This window comes from Lichenostomus cassidix, chromosome 1 (assembly GCF_008360975.1).
Source record: "Lichenostomus cassidix isolate B80296 chromosome 1, HeHo_3.0, whole genome shotgun sequence".
NCBI lineage: Eukaryota > Metazoa > Chordata > Aves > Passeriformes > Meliphagidae > Lichenostomus > Lichenostomus cassidix.
In genome coordinates this window covers 105,111,433-105,138,149 of record NC_139479.1, presented here as the reverse complement: position 1 = coordinate 105,138,149, position 26,717 = coordinate 105,111,433, and the positions used below count along the sequence as shown (strand labels likewise).

The 26,717-nt window shown below is 41.4% G+C and overlaps 2 protein-coding genes across 2 annotated transcripts in view; one reads left to right on the top strand and one right to left on the bottom strand.

Annotated features, from left to right (window-relative positions):
• LOC146445487 (multidrug resistance-associated protein 1-like) overlaps positions 1 to 13,133 on the top strand; it is a 28,432-nt gene extending 15,299 nt beyond the window's left edge. The window contains 13 exon segments of the mRNA XM_085075033.1: positions 242 to 311; positions 675 to 735; positions 1,896 to 2,115; positions 2,606 to 2,760; positions 3,818 to 3,973; positions 4,909 to 5,108; positions 6,004 to 6,130; positions 7,564 to 7,665; positions 8,205 to 8,348; positions 8,942 to 9,100; positions 11,189 to 11,355; positions 12,366 to 12,560; positions 12,706 to 13,133. Coding sequence (XP_084931159.1) covers positions 242 to 311; positions 675 to 735; positions 1,896 to 2,115; positions 2,606 to 2,760; positions 3,818 to 3,973; positions 4,909 to 5,108; positions 6,004 to 6,130; positions 7,564 to 7,665; positions 8,205 to 8,348; positions 8,942 to 9,100; positions 11,189 to 11,355; positions 12,366 to 12,560; positions 12,706 to 12,817 — 1,868 coding nt within the window. The 3' untranslated portion in view covers positions 12,818 to 13,133.
• Positions 13,134 to 14,950: 1,817 nt separating this feature from the next.
• Positions 14,951 to 23,954, bottom strand: HSPA13 (heat shock protein family A (Hsp70) member 13). Its single transcript, XM_085075048.1, has 5 exons — positions 23,830 to 23,954; positions 22,145 to 22,485; positions 20,273 to 20,486; positions 19,526 to 19,693; positions 14,951 to 18,323 (listed from the first exon to the last, which is right to left on the bottom strand). Exons 1-5 carry the CDS (start codon positions 23,852 to 23,854, stop codon positions 17,653 to 17,655), a joined length of 1,419 nt encoding a protein of 472 aa, XP_084931174.1. The 5' UTR covers positions 23,855 to 23,954; the 3' UTR covers positions 14,951 to 17,652.
• Between the last annotated feature and the right edge of the window lie 2,763 nt (positions 23,955 to 26,717).

Sequence of the window (26,717 nt, the reverse complement as noted above, 5' to 3'; positions counted from 1 at the left end):
TATATACTGTGTTTGCTTAGTTTTTTTTTTTTTACTTTTCATTCCAGCTTCTCTATATATTCCTTCTTCCTGCCGTGGAAATGAAAGAATTTGTAGAAAATTTAGAGCATTCCTGTCTGTTTTGCTACAGAATTATAGTTTAGAAGCTGAAAAACCCCTTTTTTACTGCTGGCTTCTTGTACTGTACTCATCTACTCATGGTATAGTACTGAAAATATTTTTCTGGATTTTTCCTTTGTAGTGAGTTCTTCAAAGGAAGAGAGCCAGCTAAGCAGGAGTCTGCAACAAAAAGGGCTGCTGAAACATAAGGAGTAGGTATTAAAAAAAAATTAGCCATTGCTTAACTGATGCAGTGCTCAAACAACCCCACGTGCTGGAGGCTGTGCCACCATGCTTTGCTGTGGAAACATGGGTTAAGCCTGAATGCCCACTAGCAGTTGGCTGGAATGTGTGTGTCTGGAGCTCATCTCCTGGATTCCCTTTATACAAAACAAATCCAGTGAATGAGCCAAGTTCAAGAGGTTTGGTTCGTGGGCTGCTTCACTGTGGGAACCAAAGTATGTTAAGCAGGAAAAATTTAAATGATTTTATAGCATCCTTTTCTGCTTAGCAATAAATGCATATCATTTTCAATTATTCACAAGAAGATTTGAAAGTGTTCTTCTTGTTTGCAGCTCTTCCTCTGATCAGAGGAAAACACGCACTAACAATAAAGAGAAAGTTGCTGCTGGGGGCGTAAGTATCACTGACAGAAAAAGCTTTGACATTTGTTTTCATAACAATGTCTTCTTTTGCAGTTGTAGTTTCTTGTTTCTTACATATCTTTACTGAATTTAAAATAATACCTTATAGGCTTTTACCAAATTTTAAGTATGGAGTCTGAGATCTTCTATTCTGATGATCTGCTACTGGCTGTATTTTCCAAGGACATGTTAGTCAGTCTAGTTTTGCACATTTCAGAAAGAAGATGATGAAAAAGTTTTTACCACTGTTAGAAAAACATTCTGTCTTAGGAACTTTTAACAGTTTTGTGACAGAGCAAAGTCTAGAAATTTTGCATGGTAATACTGCTGCAAGATTATCTCACATTAGAAGCACACTTTCTGCAGTATCCTTTAAAAAAATCTGCCATTTTAGCTAGAGAGATGGAAAAGAACAAGTGAAACAGTGTGTAGAAGGTAAAAACTTCCTGGGAGGCTATAGTTTAATTGAAATGAGAGCAGTAGTGTGGAGGGGTGAAGAAAGTGTGATTTTCTAGCAAGGTGGTAGAAATAGGTGCTTGGGTAAAAAGTGAGTTTACAGAAGAGACAGAACAGTTTGTGCTGAGTACAGCTCATTTCACTTCAGACCATTTAATGAAATTCATAAATCTGCTCATACCTGTTCTGCCTTTCAAGTGGCCTAGCTGAGTTTGACCCCTTTAGTCCTTATCTGCACCAAGAATGAGAACTTTCTCCTGCTGACACTAATTTCCTTGGCTCCAGTAGCCCAGAGTGGTAGTTCTAAAGTTTCTACTTCCATTGATGGAGTAAGATTTGCTTCTTACAAACAGCCAGCAGTTGCACTCTTGGTTGGTTCATTGGTTGGTTGTTTTTTTTTATTTTAATTTTTCTTTTTCTTTCTTTGTTTTGTATAATCTACATATGTAAAAGTCTGACACTGGAAAGTGTTGCAAGCAAGATTGCCATTAAAGAATGTTCTTGGGGGAGAGGAAACCTTTTCCCAGCATGATTTTATATACCAAATTTATCACATTTAATTAAAAAATTCTTTAGATTGATTCTGAATTTAATATATCCAGTTCCCATTATATAATGTGTGTTTGCCTTCAACAATGATAATGATTTTACAAGTGACTCCTCTTTTTAATGTGTTTTTTTTATTATTATTTTTAGATGAAAATGTCAGTTGTTTTGACGTACCTGCAAGCCTTCGACTGGTGCTGGATGTGGCTGACTGTAGCTGCTTATATAGGCCAAAATGCACTGGCCATTGGCCAAAATCTGTGGCTTAGCACCTGGACTGCAGAAACGGCACAAGTTAGTGATTTCGCAGAATGGAAACAATCACAAAACTATAAACTTGGTATCTATGGGCTCCTGGGATTCATTCAAGGCAAGGATGGGCATTTATGACTGTTTTCTCACCATTTGCCAAGTTTAACCTACCTGAAAGTGTATTAGTTAAGAAGCAATGCTGGTTGTTTTATGGCATGCAACAAGGTGTGATAGTTAAACCTGGGAAGAGCAGGAGACATATACAGACATGTAGAGAAAGTACTGTTTATGATACTTTGTGAATTCTGGGAACATCCAAGTAGAGCCTAATGAAGTTCTGTTGCCATTTCATTGAGGGGGGAAGCAGCATTGGTGTGTAGTGGTGTGCTAGCAGGAGAGACCTAATGGCAGCAAAAACATTCTGATCGAGTAGTAAGATGTACCAACAAAATGCAAATATGTACATTTGTAAACCTGAGAGAGGGAGTGCTCAGTTGGATTGCAAACCTGTTGGATTGCTGACTGGTGGAAAACAGTGACAGAAACAAGCTCCATCCCCTTTCCCACCCCAGCCATTCATGCTGTGTTTTACTGTATCCCTTCCCAAGGGCTGCTGGTTTGCTGTGGTGCCTATGTGCTCACCAGGGGCTCCCTGTCTGCTTCCTGGGCATTGCACTACCAACTCTTAGACAACGTCTTGCACCTTCCTCTTCAGTGGTTTGAAACCAACCCAGTTGGGCAGATCATCAGTAGATTCACAAAGGTAAAAGGAAAAGTCATGCATATTTTCAGTTTTATCAAAATGAAGCTCGAGTGACTCAGTTGTAATTGATTATTGATAAAACATCAGTGATGTGAAAGAAAAGCACTGCAAGTTTCAGCACATAAAACTTAGAGAACTGTCTCAAGCGATTTTCTTACAAAATCATTAAAAGACGTTATTGGTAGAAGTTATATAGAGCCTATCCAAGACCATTAGGAGGCCATTCCTCAAAGACTATTCCTGCAGTGTAATTGATTTATCAGACCTAAACCTGGTCTGTTTAAAAATTACTTTTTCTTCAACGTTGTATTGCATGTCAGAATCAAATGTTATTGTGTAAGCTGGCTAATACATTAAATTCACATTCTCAGAGGTACTTGAAGTGAATACGGTTTTCTATTTTTGTACTGCTTTGGCTTTAATTGGAACCTCTAATAAGTGTTATTTACTACAGCTTTTAGTACTTCCCACTCTCATCATACCTAGATTGTTGCCATGCATTACAAATTACCTGAAGCACAGTGACTGCTGATGGTGTTCCCTAGAATAGACCCAGGAGTGGCTGCATAATGCAGTGAAAGATCAGTTGTTTTAAGTTTCACTCAAGCCCCTAGTCTTTGGTAGCAATACATTATGAAGTGGGTTTGGAGAAGTTTTACCATGTACACTAAGAGATTACTGAGAGTAAATTTCAGTACACTTCTAGAATTATTGACAGGAGAACATAAGAGCTAGGATTTTAATTCCTGGGCTCCTTTTCACTGTGATGCTTTATGTAAGCTAAAAAATATTAAGTAGCAAAATAGCAAGAGCTGTGTTTTGTGGATTTTAAACACTCTAAGCCTGTTCTACTACCATGAATAGTGTAAAAGCTATTCAGACTGTTTTGGTTTTAGGCAAATAATAATAACACATGAATTCACATTTTGTTAGGATATAATCAGGGGAGTCCTGTTAGTGTTTATGGAAGATACTTTGGTTTTAGTCCATTTCTTAAGGGTGATTTCTCAAAGTTTTTAATGGAATTTGCTCACAAAATCTTGATTCTTTGTTACAGGATTTATTTGTAGTGGATGTCACTTTCCATTTCTACCTGAGAACTTGGCTGAATTGTACACTGGATGTTATTGGAACCATTCTGGTTATCACATCTGCCTCACCACTCTTCATAGTGGTAGTTATTCCTCTGGGATACTTTTATTTTACTATCCAAGTAAGTGCATTGTCTTTTGTAGGGATTTCTAGATGTGTGTGGATGAAATGTATAAAACAATCAAGGATACAGGCTCAAATTCTTTGTAATTGTGAAAAAATGCATCCATATATCCAAAACATCTGAAATTACTATCAGAAAAAGTCTTCAGTCTTCTTGAAAGGAAATTTGAATACTTCCTGAATATATCCTGTAATACTTGGTAAATTTTAAAAACCTATCTGTTTCTTTTCATACTTTGCTTTTTCTCTGGAAGATACAATATTGATATAGATCCCAGCAAGAAGTTACATGGAGAAGTAAGGTGTACACAATAGTGAAAGTTAAAAGTTGAAGGGCAACCCTACAACAATATAGAATGATGCTTAAGCTACCTGTGCAATTTTTTTATTTAGTGTGTCAATGATGCTACTGAAAAACCAAGAAATAATGCTTCAGAAGGACTAATGGCTGCATCTCTGCCTCTTGATGCTCAAAGTATGGTCTGTGATTAAAGACCTTAAAGATTCTTAAAATCACAATATAGAGGAAGGAAAAGAGTGCATGAGCTTAGTCTCTGCTAAGGAATTGAAATACAGACATCATTACATTGAAAAAATAAAGGCAGGCTTGCATCTGAGAAAGATGCAGGACATTCTAACGTGAAAGCTACACTGCAGTCTTAGTTGGTTGTCACATATCTCTTGTAGTACAGCCCACTTTCTGTAGAATTTGGAGGTAATGTTATTTTATTTTAACCTTGCCAGTAATTTATATACTGCACTTGTGTCGCCATTACATTGTTGGTGTCTCCCAAGAGACAGTAGGAGTTTTTTGTATAATGTTTGTGAATACTTTCTTTCTAGGTAGACACTTCCAATTTTTTCCATATTGAAAATTTACAGGGATAACATATCAGAATCCTTAACTGGCACCTGTCTGTGCTGTTTTCCTAGTGCTACTACATCGCGAGTTCCCGACAAATCCGGCGGCTGGTAGGAGCATCACAGTCCCCAGTGATCTCCCACTTCAGTGAGACTCTGGTAGGGAGATCAACAATTCGAGCCTTTGGCCATCAGGAGAGATTCATTAGGAAAAACAACGATGTTGTGTATGAGAACTTGGTTTGCATCTACAACAACCTCATCTCAAACAGGTACTTGACAGCAGGTTTGTGTTTGTGGCTGAAGCTCCTTCTGTGGAATTCCACAAGTCACTGTTTACCTTTAGTCAGAGGAAAGCCACTGGGAAACAGAGAAGTGTTTGGACAATACCCTCAGGCACATGGTGGGATTCTTGTGCAGGGCTAGGAGTTGGACTTGATGATCCTTGGGGATCTCTTCAACTCAGTATCTTCTGTCATTCTGTGACAAGCAATTTATCCACCACTCTTTGTAATGAATGCAGAGATCATGTTTAAGCAACTGGATGATTTCCTCTTTGTCTACCAGAAACTAGCAGGTCTATAGAAAATATGTGTGTGTTGTTTGGGATAAGAATATTTTAAAAAGAAGAAAGGAAAAAAAAGTTTAACAATAGATCATAAGCACGGACTGTGTGACATTTCAACTAATACTTTCTCTTGCCAGTTTCTGAGCAAATGGAATTTATATTTCAGTTGTTCATGTGGAAGTGATCTGGAGTCTGTACCCACAGCCACCAGGGAGTTCTTGAGAGTGGAATCTTGGGTTGAAGGAAATAAAGTCTGTTTCCTCATGTTCCTTTGTGATTTAGTTCAGTTACAGTCCTAGATGAGCAAAGAGTGTTCAGGTCTGTTTTTCAGTCCTACACCTGAACGCTTTTTCAGATAGGAGGAGCAGGAAAGGAATATGAGGAGTGAAGGGGGTTGAGACATATGCATTTTGGTTTTAGTGGTGCTGCCAATTCCAGATATGTCATATTCCCTCCCCAGTTCATCTGTAAAATGGAAATGATAGCATTTATTTCTTTTGTAGAGTGGGTGAATTGCTAATCTAATGATCTCAGTGTTCAATAGACTATAAAAAATTTTGTAGGTAATTTCATTTTTTCTTTGCCTTGATTTACTACAGGTGGCTATCTGTCAGGCTTGAGTTTCTGGGAAATTTAATGGTGTTCTTTGCTGCGTTGTTTGTAGTACTGTCTGGAAATACAGTGAGTTCTTCTACAGTGGGTTTATCAATAGCTTATGCTCTAAATGTAAGTAATAATAGAAACTTTTTTCTGTTACCACATTGCATCTGAAAAGAGAATTATACATATAATGAAGTTGAATAGGTGAATATACATGGGGGCATCAATGAAACTTAATTTCCCTGGGCAGGACAGAGTTCCCCTTTGAATTCCATTAATACTGAGAAGCTTACAATAAATTATTTTCCACTTTTGAATATAAATGGAATAGTAATTTTTGAAACATATTTAAAAATCAGGTTAATGAAAGTAGGTATGTTTTTTTTTAAAGTGTTTTGTTGAACCAAGAAAGAAGCATAGTCATGTACAACTATACTTAATATTTAACTTCTTGTTCGCATACTGAATGTTATGTAGGGACATTTACTTAAAATTCAGTAAAATAATTTACTTTGGCATTGCCCTTGCAAAAGTAATATGTGAGAACCACATATTTGAAGTGTGTTTTAAGTAAGGTAAGTTTTAGTGATGAGTTACTAGTTAGAATAAATCTTAAGTATTACATAGACTGAAACTAAGCATCCAATTTTCATTAATCTTGTGATGCTTAGTAGCCAGCATTGTCCAGATTGTCACTGTGGTAAGAGCTTCAGAAGCAGAGCTGACAGATTCTAATGAATAGAAATCTAAAAAATAATAAACAGACAATTATCTGTCATGGTATTTCCACATACCACCCAGGTCACAAGAGTTTCTGTTCTTCAGAGATAGGGCAATCTCCTTTATATCATCCTGTACTTGGTGATGACAGTCACAGTTGCTCACCTTCATCTGTTGTCAAACTGACACAGTTCTTTCTTTAGCTGCAAAAAACATTTCCAAAAGGCTGACCTTGAGAATTGGTTTGGCTCACTCTTTTCCTGTAGAAGTGGGAATATTTAATCACAGATTTGGTACCATGGGTGTTTGGAACTAGGTGATCTTTAAGGTCTCTTCAAACCCAGGCCATTCCATGATGATTCTGTCTGCAGGAGCATCCCCAGTGCTTGAAGGTGACAAATTTGGCAGAGCCAACAGATATCTCCATTACAAATGCATTGCTCTGCATTGCTGGCTTGCTTTACCTAGGGAATAGTGCAAGAGTAGTACACAGAACATGAGCCATATATCTTTTTCCTTTCAACATTTCACACAAATACTGCACAGTCTCTGATGATCCTGAAGTAGTTTCTGATATCTGGAGCTTTTACATCAGTGCAAATTATGACAACCATTAGGCAGTTTGAAAGCAGACAAGAAGCGCTCAGAGGAACACTGAGATCAGGGATTTTCTAATCATTGGTTCATGTGATGTGCCAAGATATCCTGTCCATTTTTTGGCATCTGTGATTAAGCATCCAGCTTATGAGGTGTTTACGTTCAGGGTAAGTTTTTGAATTAGGGTGCTGTATTTCTAGTAGAGTCAAATTTTTTGTTCTCTGATGTATATATTTCCCCAGGTGATTCAGATTCTAAGTGTTTGGGTGCGTAGAGCATGTGAAATCGAGACCAATGCAGTTTCCATTGAAAGAATTTGTGAATACTCAACAGTGGATAAAGAGGTGAGCATTCTTCCTGAAGACTGAGCATTCATTGTGAATATTTAATTTCTGTGCACAGAAAATGACCAATTAGATTGACTTTAATATTGGTGAGTGGTAATAGCAGGTAATTTTTACTTAATATTTTCTGGGGTTTGTGGGATTTTTATTTGAGAATAATATGTAGCTTCTTCATTACATTTATAATAGTTATAGCAGTTTTATTCCTATTTTCACCAGTAAATTTTTTTTATCCTTTGTAGCAGTGAATTTTGTAGTAACACTAATGCAGCTGTAGCTTAGGTGTACTCTCTGTGCTATGTGTAATCAAGAGGAGCATTTGAAAAGGGGAAGAGAGGAAGAGAGGCCTGTCTGACCCATAACTCTTACTCACCTCATGCCTGGTGAGACATTTGTTTCAAGTCAGTTTTCCTTGGCTATTTTTCTTTTCTGAAAGTGGTGCCCATGTCAAGCACACAGGTGTAAAAGCCCTTGGGAGCATGACTCTTCTATTTTTCATTCTCATTTACTCTTCCCCCATGTTTATGTTTGAATTCCAGGAACCATGGATATTGTCTAAAAGACCACCAGTGGGCTGGCCTGACAGAGGAATTACAGAGTTTGTAAACTACAAGGCTCATTACAGAAAGGATCTTGGTTTAGCCCTGAATGGTGTTTCTTTTCAGACACAGAGTAAAGAGAAGGTACTGTATGTAATAAGAAATAAGTCAGGGGTATAAATTTCTGTTTCCCAACTTTCTACTTTAAAAATATCGCAGATAAGGAGATTCCAATACTAAATGCAGCAAGATGATGTTGAATGGTGAAGATGTTAAGTGGAGGAGAGTAAAGAAAAGACAAATGAGAAAAGTATTTTGTAGAAATAATGTAGAAATTCTTATCCCTGTGAGATACTGAGGTAATGTTTTATGGATTTGGCAGTTCTAAGGAAGAAGATCCAAATTTTAAATTAAACCTCTTGTCCACTTCGCTGAATGTTTGTGCAGAGAAATAGACTGCCAGGTTAGTGGTGATCAACACTGGGCTTGGGATCAAGCAATCCAGATGAGACCTGACTTAAAGTAGTTGGTTTGAGCTGAGGAGTGCTGGACAAAAGGGAGAGGAAATTGAAAGGATTTCCACTGAACCAGGCATGGGCTGTATAGCTTCTGTGGGAGAACTGGACTGGGAGCTGTGAAACTGAATTCACTGTATCCTATAATTCCCTACGTCATTTTTCATTTAGAATGTGTGGCATGGAAAGTTACAGTCTCTGTCATAAAGCTTTCTGTTTCAGGTTGGAATTGTTGGAAGAACAGGAGCTGGTAAATCGACACTCACAAATTGCTTGTTCAGAGTTCTGGAGGGATGTGAAGGCAAAATAATTATTGATGGAATTGATATATCAACTATTGGACTCCATGACCTACGTGGAAATCTTAACATTATTCCACAGGTGAGATGTGGTTTACAAATAACTATTATTCTTTTTTGACTAGCACAAAACATTCAATTTTTGGGAGGAATTATAACCTCTAAGTCCATTGCCAAGGCTGCCAAGAGACAGAGGTATAAAATTCCAGTGGAATTTTGGCAGTTACTTGGAAGAAGCTTCAAAACATGGAGACCACAAGTATGACATTAGGTTTTATATGCTATATTTATTGTAACAGTTGTAGCTAGAATGGCTACATATGGTGTTTCCAAGCCCCATCTGAGGGCAAAAAATATTTTAAAATAGGTCCAACTATGTTTGAAGCCTGTAGGGAATAAAGTGATGTATACACAAGTTATGTACTATGTATTTAAATTAATCTGCTGTGGTCTGTCATGCAGAGCTTTCACTGCTTACTTCAGAATAGGCTAGGAAACTCAAGATTAGGTCATGTGTCATTAGGATTGTCTTCATGCTGGTAAACTGATTTATGTTGAAATGCTCTAGTATTAAGTAAAACCTAGGACACAAATTCAGTGGTGACCTGAAGTCTTTTAGCACATTCCCTGAATGCCATCCATACAAACACTTTTGTGAATGGGTGATGTTAACATCACTTGCAATAAATTTATCTGACATTTTTCAAAGGGAGGCATTGTTTTTTTCCTAGCCTTTTTGGAGCTTTAACCTTGGTAATATTTCCTGTATCTCTACCCACAGTCCAGGCATAGACATGATGTTAATATTTAAACCAAAATAGCTTGGGTTTTTCCAAGAAAAAGATTATTAAAAGAAAATACCTATGGATTCCTGCAAATACTTGCCTGCTTTTTCTTTGAGAACTGTATTTGCTCAGGGGAATGGCAAATTCACCATTTTTATATAATTTCTCATTTTGATATAGATTTTTGGTGTAACTGTATTCTCAAAAATGAGAATACAACACCAAACTAGATTATGCCACAGATCTTCAACTACTAAATAATTGGTTTTAATATTTGTCTTAAGTAGCTAATACTGTATAAATCTACACACCACCTGACAGTTGTGAATTACACAGTATTTTCTCAACTGCAGCTGCAAGTCTGATTTACTGTGGATGGAGTACATTGGATCCACATCCAGACAACTACACTGAGAGAGGAAACAAATAGTGCAGTGAACTTACAGGCTGGGATCAGAATAGAACTGAAAGGTGAAAAAAATGGAGACTGAAGCTTGTGAAGAGTAGGTGGAGTCTGGAATGTTGAACCACATAGGTCAGGAGAGTGGATGAAGGTAAAAATCTGGGACAGAAACAAGGGCATGGCAAAGTACCAAAGCTGACAGTGTGCACGTAACTTTTTCAGATCAACCAAATACATCCCATACAAACAGTTTTTAAGAATTACCCTAAAGTACAGATTTACAAATTACTTAATGTTCTAGTGCAAGTAACATGAAGTTTAAATGAAGAACAGGCACAAGCTCTGCTACCACTTCAACCATCCTGTTTGGTCACTGAGCTCCCTTGAAATTATCACTGTTCTGTTTGCATGTAACTTGCCTAGTGACTGTTGGCCTCTTGTCCCTGTTGGGTCACAGCCACTGTGGCTGCACTTGGTCAAGGAGTCTGTTCAGTGTCTCTAAGAGCATTATTTCTGTATATAAATCTCTGTAGGTATTCTTGTTGCTGAATATGTCATCTTTCCAATAGGAAATTAAGAATATTTAACTTAGAGTCGTAGCCTTCTAATTTTTCTTAACAGTGCTCATGAATATAGTATCCAGTGCTTCATAAACATAAGTGTAGTATTAATTCATGTGTTGTGGCACTTGCCAGGTGCTGGGCAGGTCTTTAGTGAGCCACAGAACCAGAGCACAGAGAATGCATGAGAAATTTCTTGTCCTTTATATTTCACCTTAATGAAGAACTGAGCTCACAGAGACTGCATGCAATTTCTGTCATCCCATTCACCAGCTTCAAACTGTTACAATTTCCCTTGCAAAGATCCATTTCCAAGATCATTTGTCTCAGTTCCCTCTGTAAATGTAAGGATTTATGACAGCCTGTTTTAGGATCATGTTGGAATTGTTGGAATTGTGCATTCACATTTTGCTGCTATTTAGGACCCCATCTTGTTTTCTGGGACACTGCAGTCAAATCTGGATCCACTTGGAAAACACTCTGATCTTGAACTGTGGGAGGTGCTGGAACTGTGTGACTTAAAGGATTTTGTCCAGTCACTGCCAAAGAAGCTCCTTCATGAGATTTCAGAAGGTGGTGAAAATCTCAGGTACATAATCAAGAAAGTGCTAATGCAGTTATTTTCCAGTACTGTAAAACTGTGTGTTCCTTCCAGATAATTTACTTCAGAAGGTATCAGGATAAAAGTGACACATCTCCTGTCATTCTTAGTAGAACTATTCTGGTAGTGCAAGTTTCTTTGAGGTGACCAACTGGTCACAGTGGGATAAATTCTGATGGCCTGTGCTGTGTGGGGAGCCAAGGGAGTTGACTATTTTCAGCTCAAGTATATAAGAAAGTGTAAGGAAGGGGGGCGTGGTGTTGCAATCATGCAGCACCTCATTAGATTTGGGTAGAAAAGTGCTCATTTATTTAAATTTTAAAAAATAAACCAGAAAAAAAGAACCCAAAACAACCCACCAAAAAACACCCCAACAGATTCAAAATGCACCAAAATGCAGAGAGCTTATTATTTTGTTCTATTTGCTTAGGCAAAGCAACTCAGTTTTATATTGTAAAACATTAACCCATAGTCATGTAAGGACAGTGACACTTGAAATAAAAGAACTCTACACTAAGGAGACAAATATTGAAATTTTCAGCAGCAAAGGGACAGGTCTTAAATAGAGTGTAGTGAATATCAACCTGGGTTTTTTTGACAGATCATTTTCAGGAGGACATTTCTAGAAGGCACATACTACAGCTAACATCTAGAAGTATCCAAACTTTTACACTGAACATTATTAAAAAGTGGTTCAGCATTCAATCAGACTCATTCAAAATGCCCACTATAATGTGAATATAAAAACTGAAGACAAGACTAGGTTTAACATTTAAAGCTCAGCTATGGGTGTTGAAGAGTACCTTAACTACTATAGATATGCTAAACAAGGAGAAAGAAAGTCCCAAAGCAAGATGAATGTATTTCAGTAATCTTTTCAGAAGCATAAGGTGTTGTTAAGAAAGAAGTACAGACAACCCCACATTAATCTCAGCTTTATCTTGTGCTCCCTTTCCTCCCTGTGCCTGACTTGCCCTTCTCAAATGTATTTTTAACAGTGTTGGGCAGAGACAGCTGGTCTGTCTGGCCCGTGCTTTGCTACGAAAGACAAAAATCCTGGTCCTAGATGAGGCAACAGCTTCTGTTGACATGGAAACAGATAACTTTGTGCAGTCCACCATCAAAAGAGAGTTTCACAACTGTACAGTGTTAACAATAGCCCACAGGTTGCACACAGTCATGGATTCAGAGAGGTAAGTTAGTTTTGATAAGCCACTTGAAAAATAAATTACTTCCTTGGAATGCATTCCCATAATCCAGAGATACCTGTACTAGGATCAGAAAATGTGGCTGAAGAGCTGGTTTTTCTTCTGTAATCTTTCTGCTCTTACATTGCAGAGTGCTTGTTCTGGATGGAGGAAGGATTCTAGAATATGATACACCACAGAATTTGTTACAACAAAAAGGTGCCTTTTCTGAAATGGTTGCAGAGGCTGGGACAAGAAGATAAAGAAACCTAATGAGTGAATTCTTAAGGAATGCTCAAGGGATCTCTGGCATTCCACACAGATAGCTGCAATATTTTATATTCCATATAAAACAACTAGTTTACTCAAGAGTTTCTTGCAGTCTTACTGTTTACTACTACTACAATCTGTATATATTGATCAGATTTCTTGAAATAATTTTCAGATTTTATAAAATCACTTGTTTTTACTATATTGGTACTGGGACAACATAAGAAAGCAAGGATTTTTCATGGCATGTAAACTGTTGCATTAGTAAAGACTGAAAAATAAATCTTGCTGTTCACATGCTGGTCTTAATTAGCTTGAACTAAGTTGCTCTGAAGTTATGCGCATTTAGTTAGTAATTCTTATTATGATTACACATTCAGGAAAAACAAAACTGCTTGCTGTGTGGACACAGGCAGATGTCACTTAGGGCTGGTTTTTAGGATGTGCACTTAGGTAGTTCTTGAAGCAATAAACATGCCCCCTTAGTCAGTTTATATTTTGTGATTTCTGAATAACTGAAAACAACATCTTACATATCTAATTAAGCATTACAAAATCCCATCAGGAAAGAATCCCAAAAAAAATGCAGTCAGGTGGAGCTGCCTCTTTACTAGTAAATATTAATGTAAACTTCCATACCAATTACAGCAGCAGGACAGGTTACATACGCTTACTCAAAGTGTCAGCTAAATGTAACTCTGCTTCTGTAGGCCACATAAATAGTAATTTCCATTTTTATTGCAGTTCCTGAAGCTCTTGACATTTAATACCAACACAACCAGTGTAATCAATCTTCTCTTAAGACAAGATCTCTATCAACTGCTTTAAAAAACCCCAACAAACTGAATAAAATTCCTGGCTACATCCCTGTTGTATTAGTTTAATATTGACACCTAGTTTATATCAAGCACAGTCTTAATTTCTTGCCCAATAGAAAGTTCTAGGAGAGGTAGCCTTCAGTACCTCAGGGACCATTTCCTTTTGCAAGGTCCAGAGAAAACAGTTTGAGGGGTAGCACCAGTGCATGGTAGGTTTTGCTTTATTTACTTTTATTTGTGGGGAGGAGGGTTTTCTGTGCTTACTGCCAGGCTGACATAAGCTGTAGTTTCAGCTTCCAACTACATTGCAACTGCAAGAGCTGCAGACTGAACAATGGCAAAGTATGAGAGAAAAGAAAATGCTGGACTAGTGTCAGCAAAGCCAAATGGCCATTCCTTCCGTTTCAGCAAGCTGTACCCCTCACATTTGACTGTAACTTTAGAAAAAGAGGTGCAGTGGAGGCAGAAGCAGCAGGAAATGCTCCTCATGTGTTTCCACACAGCAACTGCTTACCAAAGCAAACCCCCTAACGGGCTTAGGGTGGGCAGGGAAAGGCACTTTTGCCTTAAGCACATCACCCAGGGTCTGCAGCCTCTCCTCTCCCCTCCTCACACATCTATGTTGGAGACTCACTGTAGGAAGCCAAGAAGGGCCACTTGACCGAGTTCAGTATTGACCCACCAAACACCAGCCAGCACAAAGCCATGTGGCAGCCCTGCAGCTTGGCACACACCTTGCCCCTCCTGTCCTTCCTCCTCCAAATGGGAATTCCCTGAACCTCCTTGGTATTTGGGGTTGGGTCCCAATCTTGTCTGGTGGGACTACTCATAGCAAGAGTGGGACAGGCAGGGGACCAGAGCAGACCTGAAGAATGAGGCTTATAAGGAACCATGACTGAGGTGTTCCTTTTCACAGGGAGGAGCATGGAGCAGAACTTGCTTATGCTCTGCTCCAACTTCCTTCCCCACAGCATTCAAAAATCCCACATGCACCACCCTTTCAGGAGCTGCTTCCCTCAGCCCTGCTTGTTGCCCTTGCTCTACACGTTCCTGGCACTATCACCCAGGAAACTGGTAAGAAGTTGAGAGGAAACTCCCCAGTTCCCTCACAGGAAGAGACACATTTCTGCTTTTTGCCAGTTTTGAAACATTTATGAAACACTGTAATTGTTCAGGCCCTCCAGACTCTACAGGTCCCAAGACAACACAGAGGTAGGAACTCTCTCACAGCTGACACAACCTCATCTTCTACCCTTCAAAGGAATTTGAGGAAGACAGAATTTCCTTGAGAAAGTGAAAGAAGACGTATCCAAGGGATAGAAATTGCTTTTATTAAAAACATTCTAAAATGTTATTTATAAAATGCATTTCATCATCTGCATTGGGAAACAGTTTAGGAACACACAATTGTTGAAGCCTCTTGGTGCTTTCAGAATCTCAACTCACCTAACAAGCTTTAGCTAGAGAAATTTGTTACATACCTACCACCACAGGCAACCGTAATGATTATAGAAAGATTTCAGCCTTCAAATACCAACCTTTTTACAGAGAGACTTTTGGTAAGCAGCCCATGTGCATACCTGCAAATATCCACTTAGTACAGTGGACTTGTCTTTAAAATTCAATTGTTTGTGCCAAAATACAGTATTAAAAGATACAAAATAAATAATTCAGAAAATTCAATAAATAAGCATGCATTGTGATATCCAATGTACACAGTAACTTCTGTACTAAAATATCCAACCTGTATAGAAATCTGAATAAATACCCTTCTGTGAATTTTTTTTCAAGTAAACAACCTGCCCTTCCCTTCCAATTCCCAGATTAACACTGAAGGAGATTTAGGTCCTCCAGGGTGAAGGAGGATGTGAAAGAGAAAAGTATTTCATTTATTTGCCGTGAGAGTTTTAATGGCTCCTACCTAACTTGTCCCAAAACTGCAAAAGCTTTTAATCATTTTACTTCACTGTGACGTGGTTCTGTTTCTATACAGGTCTGCTTGTTTTACACAGTGCATTAAAGACATGAAGACCAAAGTCCTACTGTAACTCCAGTGGATTTTGAGATGAATATACAGCAGGGCAGAAGGAAAGGCCACAATGAGTCCACAGACATTGGTACAGATGTTGAACACACATTTCTATCTGCAAAGCAAAGAACCCCAACAGCAACTGAGGACTGTACCACATATTGGCATTCATCCATGGTGTCACTGAAGAGGCACTTCTTTCACTGCAGGAGTTTTAGTTACTGGAAGTTCCATACAGACTTAGTTGGGGTCACTTTCAAAGAGGCACAAAGGAAAAAAGAATCCTCAAATAAAAAAATCACTTTGGTTTTCAACTCAGGGAGATTTAACAGATGTTAGCAGTACTTTGGGAATCCTCTGTCAAGTTAAACAATGCTGATGGAATGGCTGTGTGCAAGTATGATTCAATTTAAGAGGTTTTTAATTGGATTACTTCAAAGATGCATTTAGACAATAGCTATGCAAACAGCTGAATCAGCAACACTGATTTATGGCAGTGCCATAAATCAGGCCTGCTGCCAGGAGAGTAATAAGCTTATTTTAATATAGTCATAGGTTAAAACAGTAAATCTAGGCCCCACACTTTATCTTAGCAAAGTTAATACAAACAAAATTATTCTGCAGAAGACAAGAAAATGCTTAAAACCACCTGTTACTAGAGCTTACCTGATGAAGACTGGGCTGATGGATGTTGAAACCAGTCTTAGCTGAATGATATATTTTTATTGTAGAAATTTCCACACAGAGAATTCAACTGGTGTTTAATTATTGCTTAATCCCTCCAAAGAGAAAACTGTCACCAATTCAGTTTTTTTTCAGATCAGTAACGTTCTCCTCAAACATTTGCAAAATATCTGGATAGTGACCTATTTGCCTAAAAGAGAGTCCTGAGAAGTGCCACCTCAAACCCCGAGTTACACACACTGCTTCCTTTCCCACAGGACAGCTACAACCTCTGCTTAGCTTAGAGCGCGATTAGGACAAAACTTAAACCACATGTGAGCTAAAAAGCAAAAAGTAGTTGGGTCAATTTTCATTTACTAGGACTACAGGAACTACATTCCATCCAGGCCATCCCTTCTGTCCCACACTTTCTCCCCGAGGACAGTATGGCTTGGGGTACTTCAGGGAGAAGATGTCACATGTTGTAAATGTACAACGCTGAAATTTGCGTTGGTCAAAGTCAAGGGAAGACAGGCAAGTGTGGCTCTAGAATACATAAAACCACCACAGTTTTAAAATAAGGCAGGGGCAGGTATGAATATTTGGCAACACACCCTTGTTCTCCGTGGAGAACATCAGTGGTAAAACAGCAGCACCTGTGTTTAACCATCACAGCCAGGTCAGGAACGAAGCACTTGGAGACCAAGTAACTGCATTGGCAAGAGCTGTGTTTTCAATAAGGTTTCCTAAACATGGGACAATTTGCCACGGAGCCTCAGCAATACTGTTATGCTGTTATGAACAGCAGAAGAATCAAGTGAGTGCTTCAGTCTCATTTAAGCTGCAAGATGCCTTTTGGAAAGGTGCTTAAATGCTCAGATGGCTCAATCTAAAAAATAAGCGTAAGTTGAACACTGCCAGTGCTCTGTGCGTTAACGCTGCTTCACAGTCCTGCAAAGTAAATGCACTGGACCTGGGAATACCTCAGTCCCACATCATCTCAAACTTTTGGTCACACTCCCTTCATGTTTTAAACACACACCACTCCATGATTTGCTAAGACAATTTAGCAAGAAAATGTGGTGTGTCATCACTGGCATTTTCATCCAATATCCCATCTCCAAGTAAACACAGCACACTTCAGAACTCGTTTGTACCTTTAAAATAACATCAAGCTTTAGAACAGGTAGGTGTCCAGTAACACCTAACTGGAACAGGTGAAAATTGAACAGAATACAGCTAAGATCAGGTTCTATTGCCAGTCAGATAAGTATGGATCCTTTTGGAGAGCTGGAATACAATTGGGAAGAGTTTCTTTTCAGTTAAAGTTAGTTTTCCGTAAATGCTTGTTAGGGATTTCTATAGCGCTGACTTGGAGAGGCCAGGAGCCAGCAAGAATTCCTGCCTGGATGGCTACACCTGTCACAACTGCCAGGTCAGGATCTACAGAGGTGTTGGGCTCCTTTCCAAAGAAGTCCCAAATGACTTTACGGATTTTGGGAATCCGTGTGGAGCCTCCGACTAACACAATTTCATCTACTTCTGCTTTGTGCAGGTGGCCTTCCTGCAACACTTGCTCAATGGGCACAAGAATCTTCTCAAAAAGGTCCTCATTTAACATCTCAAACAGCTTCCGAGAGATTTCTGTTTCAAACACAACTTCAACAAAGTTGTCCTCTACTTCTGAAGTGTCTCCAAGATTTTTTGGGTCTTTTGTGTTTTGTGAGGCTTTGCCTTTCAGTGCACTGTCTGTTTTTACCTGGCTTTTTGAAAGTTCTTTTGTAAGTTTGTTTGCTGGCAGACTCAACGGCACCCTCAGTGTAGCTGCCTCATGGACAGTCAGGTTTAATTTCACTGCTTCCACAGCCTGTCTGAGGCGGTGAATCTCCTCCTTCTGTGTTGGCAGAGAACCATACGTTTGACGGAGCTGATCATATAAATACACCATCAACCTCTGATTGAAATCCTGTCCTCCAAGTTTGTTGTTACCTGAAAGATCAGAATAGAAGGCATCAGACACAGCATCTTCAAAGCCTCAGAAAGCAGCATGCTGCTTCTCTTTCCCTCAGAGATGCTGCTCAAGAGCCAGAACAATCACAGAAGAACGACAGGCACATGAGCTCACAGAGCTGCAAATATAGACAAAATTGTTGTCCACTGAACACATGATGGATAATAATTTCCACTGTTTTGTTTTGACTGAAAACAGTAATTCACTTAGTGGACCTCTGTCTAACTAAATCAGAGTAAAGCTGCTGAATCTTTCTTGCTGTTCCACTCTGACTGGACTGAGCAGCAGTAGAGCTCAGATCAAAACTTGCTCGTTGAAGGCAACACAGGCAGTTGGCACAGCACCTCAGACCTCTGTGCATCCTCTGTGCATGCAGGTCAGCTGAAACATGGCTGTGTCTTCACTACAATCTGATGAACACTGCTGCCAGAACTCTGTGCCCAGTGATGAATCATTCACACACCAATCACAAAACTTCTGGGTTAACAGCATTCCCAAACCTGCTCAACTGTGTGGCTAGCACAGTTTTTCTCATGGGAAGTTTTCTTGTGTTTTGTAAATAAAGATAAAGTTTGGATGTTTTTGGAACAGTGTCCCAGAACTTGGGCAGTGCAGGCCTGGCCAATCAAGCCTGGGGGAAAGCTTCTGACTGACCAATCTGGGTGACTTTTGAGAACTCTATAAATGTGATGAAATCAAAACAATAAAGGTCATTCCTTCTTGCCACTGAGAACCGATGCATTCATTACTCTGCTAGCTGCTCAACAGCGACACAACTGAACTGGCAACAAACACAAAGGATGCACCTAAACACTGGTCAATGATTTGCCAAGTATTCCTAGTTTGGACAAAGGTGACAGGAAGAATTTTAACAACCCCAGCCCCCTAAAAGTCCAGTCAAAGTAACTGTAATATGCGCCAGCACTTTATTAGTGGGCACAGAAGTTAACAGCCACGGATAAAATGAAACCACAGCTTACTCCTCTGGGTCAGCCAAAACCTGTGACTCTATGGTCTTCATTGCTGAACCAGCCACAAACCTAATATTGCATGAAAAGCAGCTGAGAATCCATTGGGAGAAGACTGTGACATGGTTGGTATGTTTTAAAAAGCCCCTCCAACGCTGACTTCAGGTGTACTTTGCCCCTCACTCATTGAGAAACAAAAGCATTTTTCTCACCTGCCATGGCTCGTGTGATGAACATCCCTCCCATCTTGTTCAACAGAGACACATCCAAAGTTCCTCCACCCAAATCCACCACCAGAACATTGAACACATCAGCTTTGTGGAGTCCATAAGCCATAGCAGCAGCTGTGGGCTCATTGATTACTCGCAGAACACTGAGCCCTACAAAGAGCAGAGGCAACAAGCAACACTCAGGTACACATCAGAAAACTGCAGTTCTTACATCAGAAAAACATTTGCCATTATTTGTTAGGGCTTTTTAACCACACTCACTTTGAGTAAAGTGTCAGATCTAAGGAAGTAGTTTTCTAAGCAGAAATAGCCAATGAACTCTTTTCCTTATTTAATCCTAAAATAATACTGCTTCAGCATCAGGGCGAAATCACAAACCATGATTTGCCCAAACACATGGCTTGCAAAGAAACCTTGCTATGGAGATTTATTTCATGCATTCTATTTCTGTTTAAATTATTGTCCAAGGGTGCTCTATACAGTCCCTCTATTTGGAGATTATCAAAAAGACTGTTTTCCCTGAAGTAAAACTTATTTCTTCCAGCCATCTATGTCTGCATTAGCCAGCTGCACCCGGTACTAGGAAGTTCTCTGTTGTTCCTCACAATAAATCTATTCAAAGCTTCTCTGTCACTGATTCACTGTTTCTATATCCTCCACAATGACCTTACTGTTAATGACATAGACCTGGAGGCCTCCAAGAAAAACACCAGAACAGAGAGATGTCACCTGCAAGGTTAGCTGCCTGAATGGTAGAATTCCGCTGCCTTTCATCAAACTCTGCTGGCACGGAGATGACAGCCTTGGAAATGGGCATGCCAAGGTTGGCTTCTGCCATTTTCTTCAGTTTCAGCAGCAGCTGAGAGCCAATGTGCTCTGGAGTGATGTGAAAGGTTTCATTAGTTGTCACAGAAAATGCAGCTAATCCATTGTTGTTGACAATCTAGAAGGACAAAGCGACACAACCCCCAAGTGAGAAATCTCTCTCCTATGCTCCCCTCCCCTGCTCCCACCAAATGTTTTAAGTGCACATAGTCTCTTTTTTTCTGGAAAAGTTTAAATGTGCTTTTACCATTTCTGGATCACTTTTATTCCTTGATCAGGAGTATTATACAAAACATGCCACTTAAGGGGTCCAAGTATATGCAAAAAACTGATACCCACAGTGCCCCCATAAAACATATTGAAAAAGTCAAGACCTAGAGACTGTGCAATGAATTTCCAATACCACATTCAAAGAGAGAAGGGATGCTTTTTTAATCATTAGGTTACCTTTCAGGTTTCTGAAAAGAATCCAACGGCTTGGTACTGGAACAGCTTAACAATACTACAAAATTACCAAAATTTCAAAGACTACTTGCAGTACCTGATTTTTTTCATTTTTTCAGCCAATTCTGCACCATGCTCAATTAATGCAGGTTTTGTTTTATTTAAAGAAACTTTCAAGTTCTGCTGACGATCAAGTAAGTAGTAAAGTGCTGAAGGAAAAAACACATTGGGACAGAGAAGATGTGACTTTAAAACTTTTTTGGTTTTTTTTGGGGGGGTTGTTTATTGTTTTTTGTTTGTTTGTGGTTTTATTTTACATTTTCAGGGAGAAGTAAAAGCACAGTTAGCATCTCAAGTCGAAATTTATCCTTTCACAGAAGGGACTGGAACATTACCCAGAAACACATTTCTGAGTAGGAAAACACACAGTCCTCTGGCAAATTATTATCAGCTCGCATGCAGAGGTACACAACTTCCACAACTGTTTCCTTCCCCTCTCTGGATACCTCTTAGGGTTTTCAGACATATCAGATTGAGCCAAATGACTCAAGGTCTGACAAGCCAATCACCCACACAACTTTGAGCTGTCATAGAATTGGGTTGGAAGGGACCTTGAAGGTCATCTCGTTCAACACCCCCTGCCATGGGCAGGGACACCTTCCACTAGAGCAGGTTGCTCAGAGCCCAAATCCAACCTGGCCTTGAACACTTCCAGGGATGGGGCATCCACAGCTTCTCTGGGAAACCTGTACCAGGGCCTTAGCACCCTCACAGTAAAGAACTATTTTTCTAGCATCTAATCTAAACCTTCTCTCTTGTCAGTTTAAAGCCATTCCTCCTTGTCCTGTCATTATATGCCCTAGCAAAATGTCTCTCTCCATCTTTCCTGTAACTTCCTTCAGGTATTGGAAGGCCACAGTTAGGTCACCCCAAAGCCTTCTCTTCTCCAGGCTGAACAATCCCAGTTCTCCCAGCCTTTCCTCCCAGCAGAGCTGCTCCATCCCTCTGATCACCTGGGTTCCTCCTCTGGCCTGGCTCCAGCAGCTCCCTGTCCTTGCTGTGCTGGGAGCCCAGAGCTGATGCAGCACTGCAGGTGGGGTCTCAGCAGAGCAGGGCAGAGGGGCAGAATCTCCTCCCTGCCCTGCTGCCCACGGGGCTTTGGCTGCAGCCCACCACACGGGGGGTTCTGAGCTCCCAGTGCACACAGCCAGGGCATGTCCAGCCTCTCACCCTCCAGCAGCCCCTAGGGCTGTTTTGGATGTGTTCATGCCCAGCCTGGACTGCGTCCTGCACCTTACTGCTTGGAGGGAACTGAAGATGGTGGCTGCTTACCTTAAAGGGATACCTGCTGCTTTCACTTTTCAGTTCTTCTGAAGTGAAGATTTTCCCAATGAATCTCTTGGCATCATATATGGTGTTCTGAGGATTGGCATCAGCCAGCTCCAGGCCTTCATAGCCCACATGCACCCCTGTGTGTGTGAAGGAGACAACACTGGGGATGCTGTTGTGCCCATTCTCATCAGCAATGACCTTCACATCCCCACTGCCCGGCAGGAAGACACCGACGGAGCAGTAGGTGGTGCCGAGGTCGATCCCAATCACTCTGGGGGTGGGCATGGGCAGATACTGCTGGGCCAGGTAGCTGGCTAAGAGCAGAGTCAGCACAGCAGAGCCTGAAACACAGAGTTGGGAACAGCAGGGTTAGAGGATCTACTCTGCAAACCTACAAGTCAACACAAATGACATGGTGTGACACACGGCACCTCCTGCAGTTTCACTGCACACTCTGGAGCCTGTTTAGCTACCTAATTAGTTTTTAATTTCTTTCTCAATAGAGAGTGGTTAAAAGTCAAGAATCTCAGGCATTAAATATTCAACTGATTAAGGAACAAAAGCCCAAGAGACAGACAAGCCAAAAATATCACCACACTGTAATAATTCTATTTCTCTCTGCATGTGACTGCAATAACACAGCTAACTAGTACTTCTGGGGGGAGTTGCCTACAAATGACCCTGAAAAGACATCCCGTTAATGGGGCTGCACAAAATCACAGTGAAACGACAAACTTCCAATTCCAACACCTCCATCTTCACCAGAAGTCTAAAAATAAGGAGATACAAAACCATGCAAACTCATTCTGTTTCAGCCATAGCTCCCAAAAAACCATCTTCCTACATCTCTGAATCTTTTCTATGCCTTGAAACCGAACAGTAGACCAGTTTGAGTGCAGAACAGTTCGTTGTTTGGATGACCTCTTTTTTTCCCAGCAGGGAAGGGCAGTGATAGCGGCACTTCAAACAGACTGCTCAGAAAGCCCTGGCTTGCTCTGGGCTGCAAATCTTCCCAGGCATTTCTGAGCAATGTGCCATTGAGCACTGTGGTTTTCACACAATCCCGGAATGGGTCAGGTGGGAAGAGACCACCGTGGATCATCTGGTCCCACCTCCCTGTTCAGGCAGGGCCATCCCAGAGCACGTGGCACAGGATTGTGTCCAGACGGCTCTGGAATATCTCCAGTGAGGGAGACTCCACACCCTCACTGGAAAATCTGTTCCACTACTCGATCACTGAACAGTAAAGTGATCAGTCTACCTCCTCGTGTTGAGGCAGAGTTTCCTGAGCATCAGTTCCTGCCCATGGCCTTTTGTCCCATTGCTGGGCACCACGGAGCAGAGCCTGGTTCATGCTGTGACCCCTCCCTGCAGACACTGGCAGAAAGGGACGCTGTCCCCTCTCAGTCTCTTCTGGAGGCTGAACAGCCCTAGCCCCCTCAGCCTTTCCTTCTAAGAGGTCCAATCGCCTAATCATCAACCCGCTCCAGGAGCTCCATGTCTCTCCCGTACAGAGGAGCCCAGAACTGGACACAGCAGAACACACCAAGCACGGGAAGCCCGTGCCGCCCTGTAGGGCCAACCCGGGGCGAACCGGCGGCAGAAAGATGCGAGAGCGGAAGCAAGACCCCCGACAGCCCCGCAGTCTCCCCAGCGCCTCCAGCCCAGCCGAATCCCTGCCTCACCCAGCACAGCCATCTGCCCCGCCATGTCTGCGCGTGGCTCCTATCGCTGACGGCTCCTTCCGGGCCGCGTGGGGCACGCCGGGAACGGTAGTGCGCGTGTCCCACCCGCCCCGCTCAGGTCAGCTGCTGCCAGGGCGACAAAACCACAACTCCCAGCGCGCATCGCGGCTCGGCCGGTTCCGGCGGGTACCAGCCAATGGGCGGGGAGGAACCTTACCGTTAGCGAGGAGGCCGTGCGTGCCGTCCCAGAGGCGCATGCGCAGGCCGGGGCAGGGTGGGGCGGGCGCGGTGGCTGCTGGGAGCGGTAGTCCCGGCGCCTTGGTGCCCCGCGGCCTCCCGCCGGCATGAGGCGTCAGAGACCGCGGCTGTGGCAGTGCCGGAGCAGTTCATCCGCCTTTATCCCCTTCGGTTGCGGCTAGAAAGTACCGCCGAGTTCCCTCCTCTGCAGGGCTCCGACAGAGCCTGGCCGCGGTGTCTTTTACACGGACAAGAGCAGGTTCGGAAAGGAGACACTGTTTATTCCGCGAAGTGCACAAGGTAGAAGCTTTCCGCAAATCAAGCACGCCGATTCTCAAAACTTCGCATTTCAGCAACCAAATCACAGTTCAGTGGCTGCAAGTTACCTAGTTCTCTTATTAATCAGAATACTACCTTCTCTTGTTTAAACGATTCTGTCGCTTCCTGTGCTGGTTAGTTGATGTGCTCAGTGCTCTCCCTTTTGCGATTATTTGGGTTCTTGAATCCATGAGCCTGAGATCACCATCTCCCAGACATCAACTAGCGCCAGTCCTTTATATTATGGAGGGCACGGCGACATGTGGCACCGGCCAGGTGACAGGGGACACAGCAGGTGACCAGGGACAGCCAGGGGACACAGCAGAAGACAAGAGACAGCCAGCTGACCAGAGACACTGCAGGGGACAGGGCAGGAGGAGGGAGACAGGACATGAAACAGCAGGAAGACCCCAGAGCCTGCAGTAAAAGCCCAGGTGGTCCTTTGTTCAGGGTTCCTCCTCTGAGGCTGTGAGGCCTTTTTCACTGATAAGGCAGGGACCTGTTTCATCACCCCCTTCTCATTCCCTGTAACTCTCTGAGTCTTGAAATGTACCATCGCTCTCTTACCCCATATCTAGGCTGATGTCTAAGGTCTCCTGTGCTGAAGGTATATTTTCCCCTTTAAAAAACATTTGACCTCCTCTCTCTGAAGCTCTCTGATGCATTTTTGCAACTCACTGGTGTTCTTACAGTGCAATGGTTCAACAGTGACACAGCTCTTACCTCTTTATGCCAGTGGTGAGGGGAGATTTCCTTCTTGGCCACCTGGCATTTAGACAAGTAAGGAGAATGCAGGTGAAACCTGCCCCTTAAATACTCCTGGAGGAGCAGAAATGGTAATCACTCCAAAAAATGCAGTGTGAGCTACAATGTGGATTTGCTTCTCATCAGTTGCCCCTCTCTTCTGGTCTGTTCTGCTCTCAGGAGTAATGCATTTTCAGGTTCTTGCAGAGCAGGTTTTTGTTTCAGGCAGAAGTTAATGGTGAGAATCCAGTGTTTCCTTAATATAGTTTAAGTTAGAAGATTTTTAATAGAAAATATTAATAAATGAATAGCTGGTAGCAAACAGCATAGTGGAAGAAAAGTTAGGCTAATCTCTATTGCAGTTGCCACCTCCAGCATTTCTTTTACTCCTAAGTGATGAAAAGACACATAACCCAAAAGTAATTCCCAGAAGCTTACTTCTTAAAGGCTTCTTCTATATGCAAGGAAAGGAGTGTCACTTTAACCTAACAGTAAAAAATGTATTCATCCTCTACTTATGGTTAACATAGATACAGTGATGTGCTTCATTCTCAGCATGAGAAGGTGGAAACTCTTAGGAATGGGACGAGAAAGTTAAACCATTCAGCTTCCTTAATGGCTTCTAATCTGTTTTCTAATTACTTAGGAACTTAATTTCATTTCTTAATTTCTTTTGGATACTTTAATCATGTTTCTTGAAGTGGGACTGTTGTCGTGCTCATTCTTAAGTGAGGGGAAACTTCTAATGATTTAGAGCATTTCTTTATCCATGTAGCTCATGAGCAGGCACTTTGTGTTTTATGTGTCAGTGGATGGTGAGCAGAAAAAAGGGTTTAGCACAAACAGGTGTACAGTCAAAATGGATTTTGCTCATTATTTTGATAATTTATAGCAACATTTCTCATACATGGGGGCCATCTGAAATATGACACTGCAGAGTGCAAATATGTAGGGATGTGTTTAAAAAAAATACTGATACAAACCCCTCATTTCAGAGATTTCATCTTTTCCTGAGGCATAGGCCAGGCTTTGGTTTTTGTTATTGAGGTTAAACCTCTGAAAGACATGGGGATCACTTGATACCACACCTGCCGAAGGACGGAACTCAAATGCCCTTTCCTGTATAATTCCCATTCTGTTTCTCCAAAGCAAAGCTGCTTAATGAATTCAGTGTGTCAGTCAAGGTCTCCCCACCTGACTGACTCCCTGGAGGCCTGGCTGTTCCCTGCAGGATTACACAGCACAGGCCACCTGCCTGGGAGTCAAATCAAGGGGAGCATCTCAGCAGGCTCTCTGCCCTGCAGCAAAGCTCTGTCATGCCAGAAGGTCCTTCAGAAGCCACCAACTCCCCTGTAGCAGTTTTGGGCTGCTGCAGACTTTGAAGACTCAGTCCACCACAAGTATTCTGTAGTCCCTTGAAGGCAACATGTGGCCTTCAGTAGCCATGCTTAGATGAACTCCAGAAATGCCTAATTCTTTCCCTCCACATCTTCTCCATGACCTTTCAGGACCTGCTCATGGATACTCCTGGACTCCACGCAGAGATGCCAGACTTCTCTTGCATCTGCCAAATTGACAGAACTAATCCA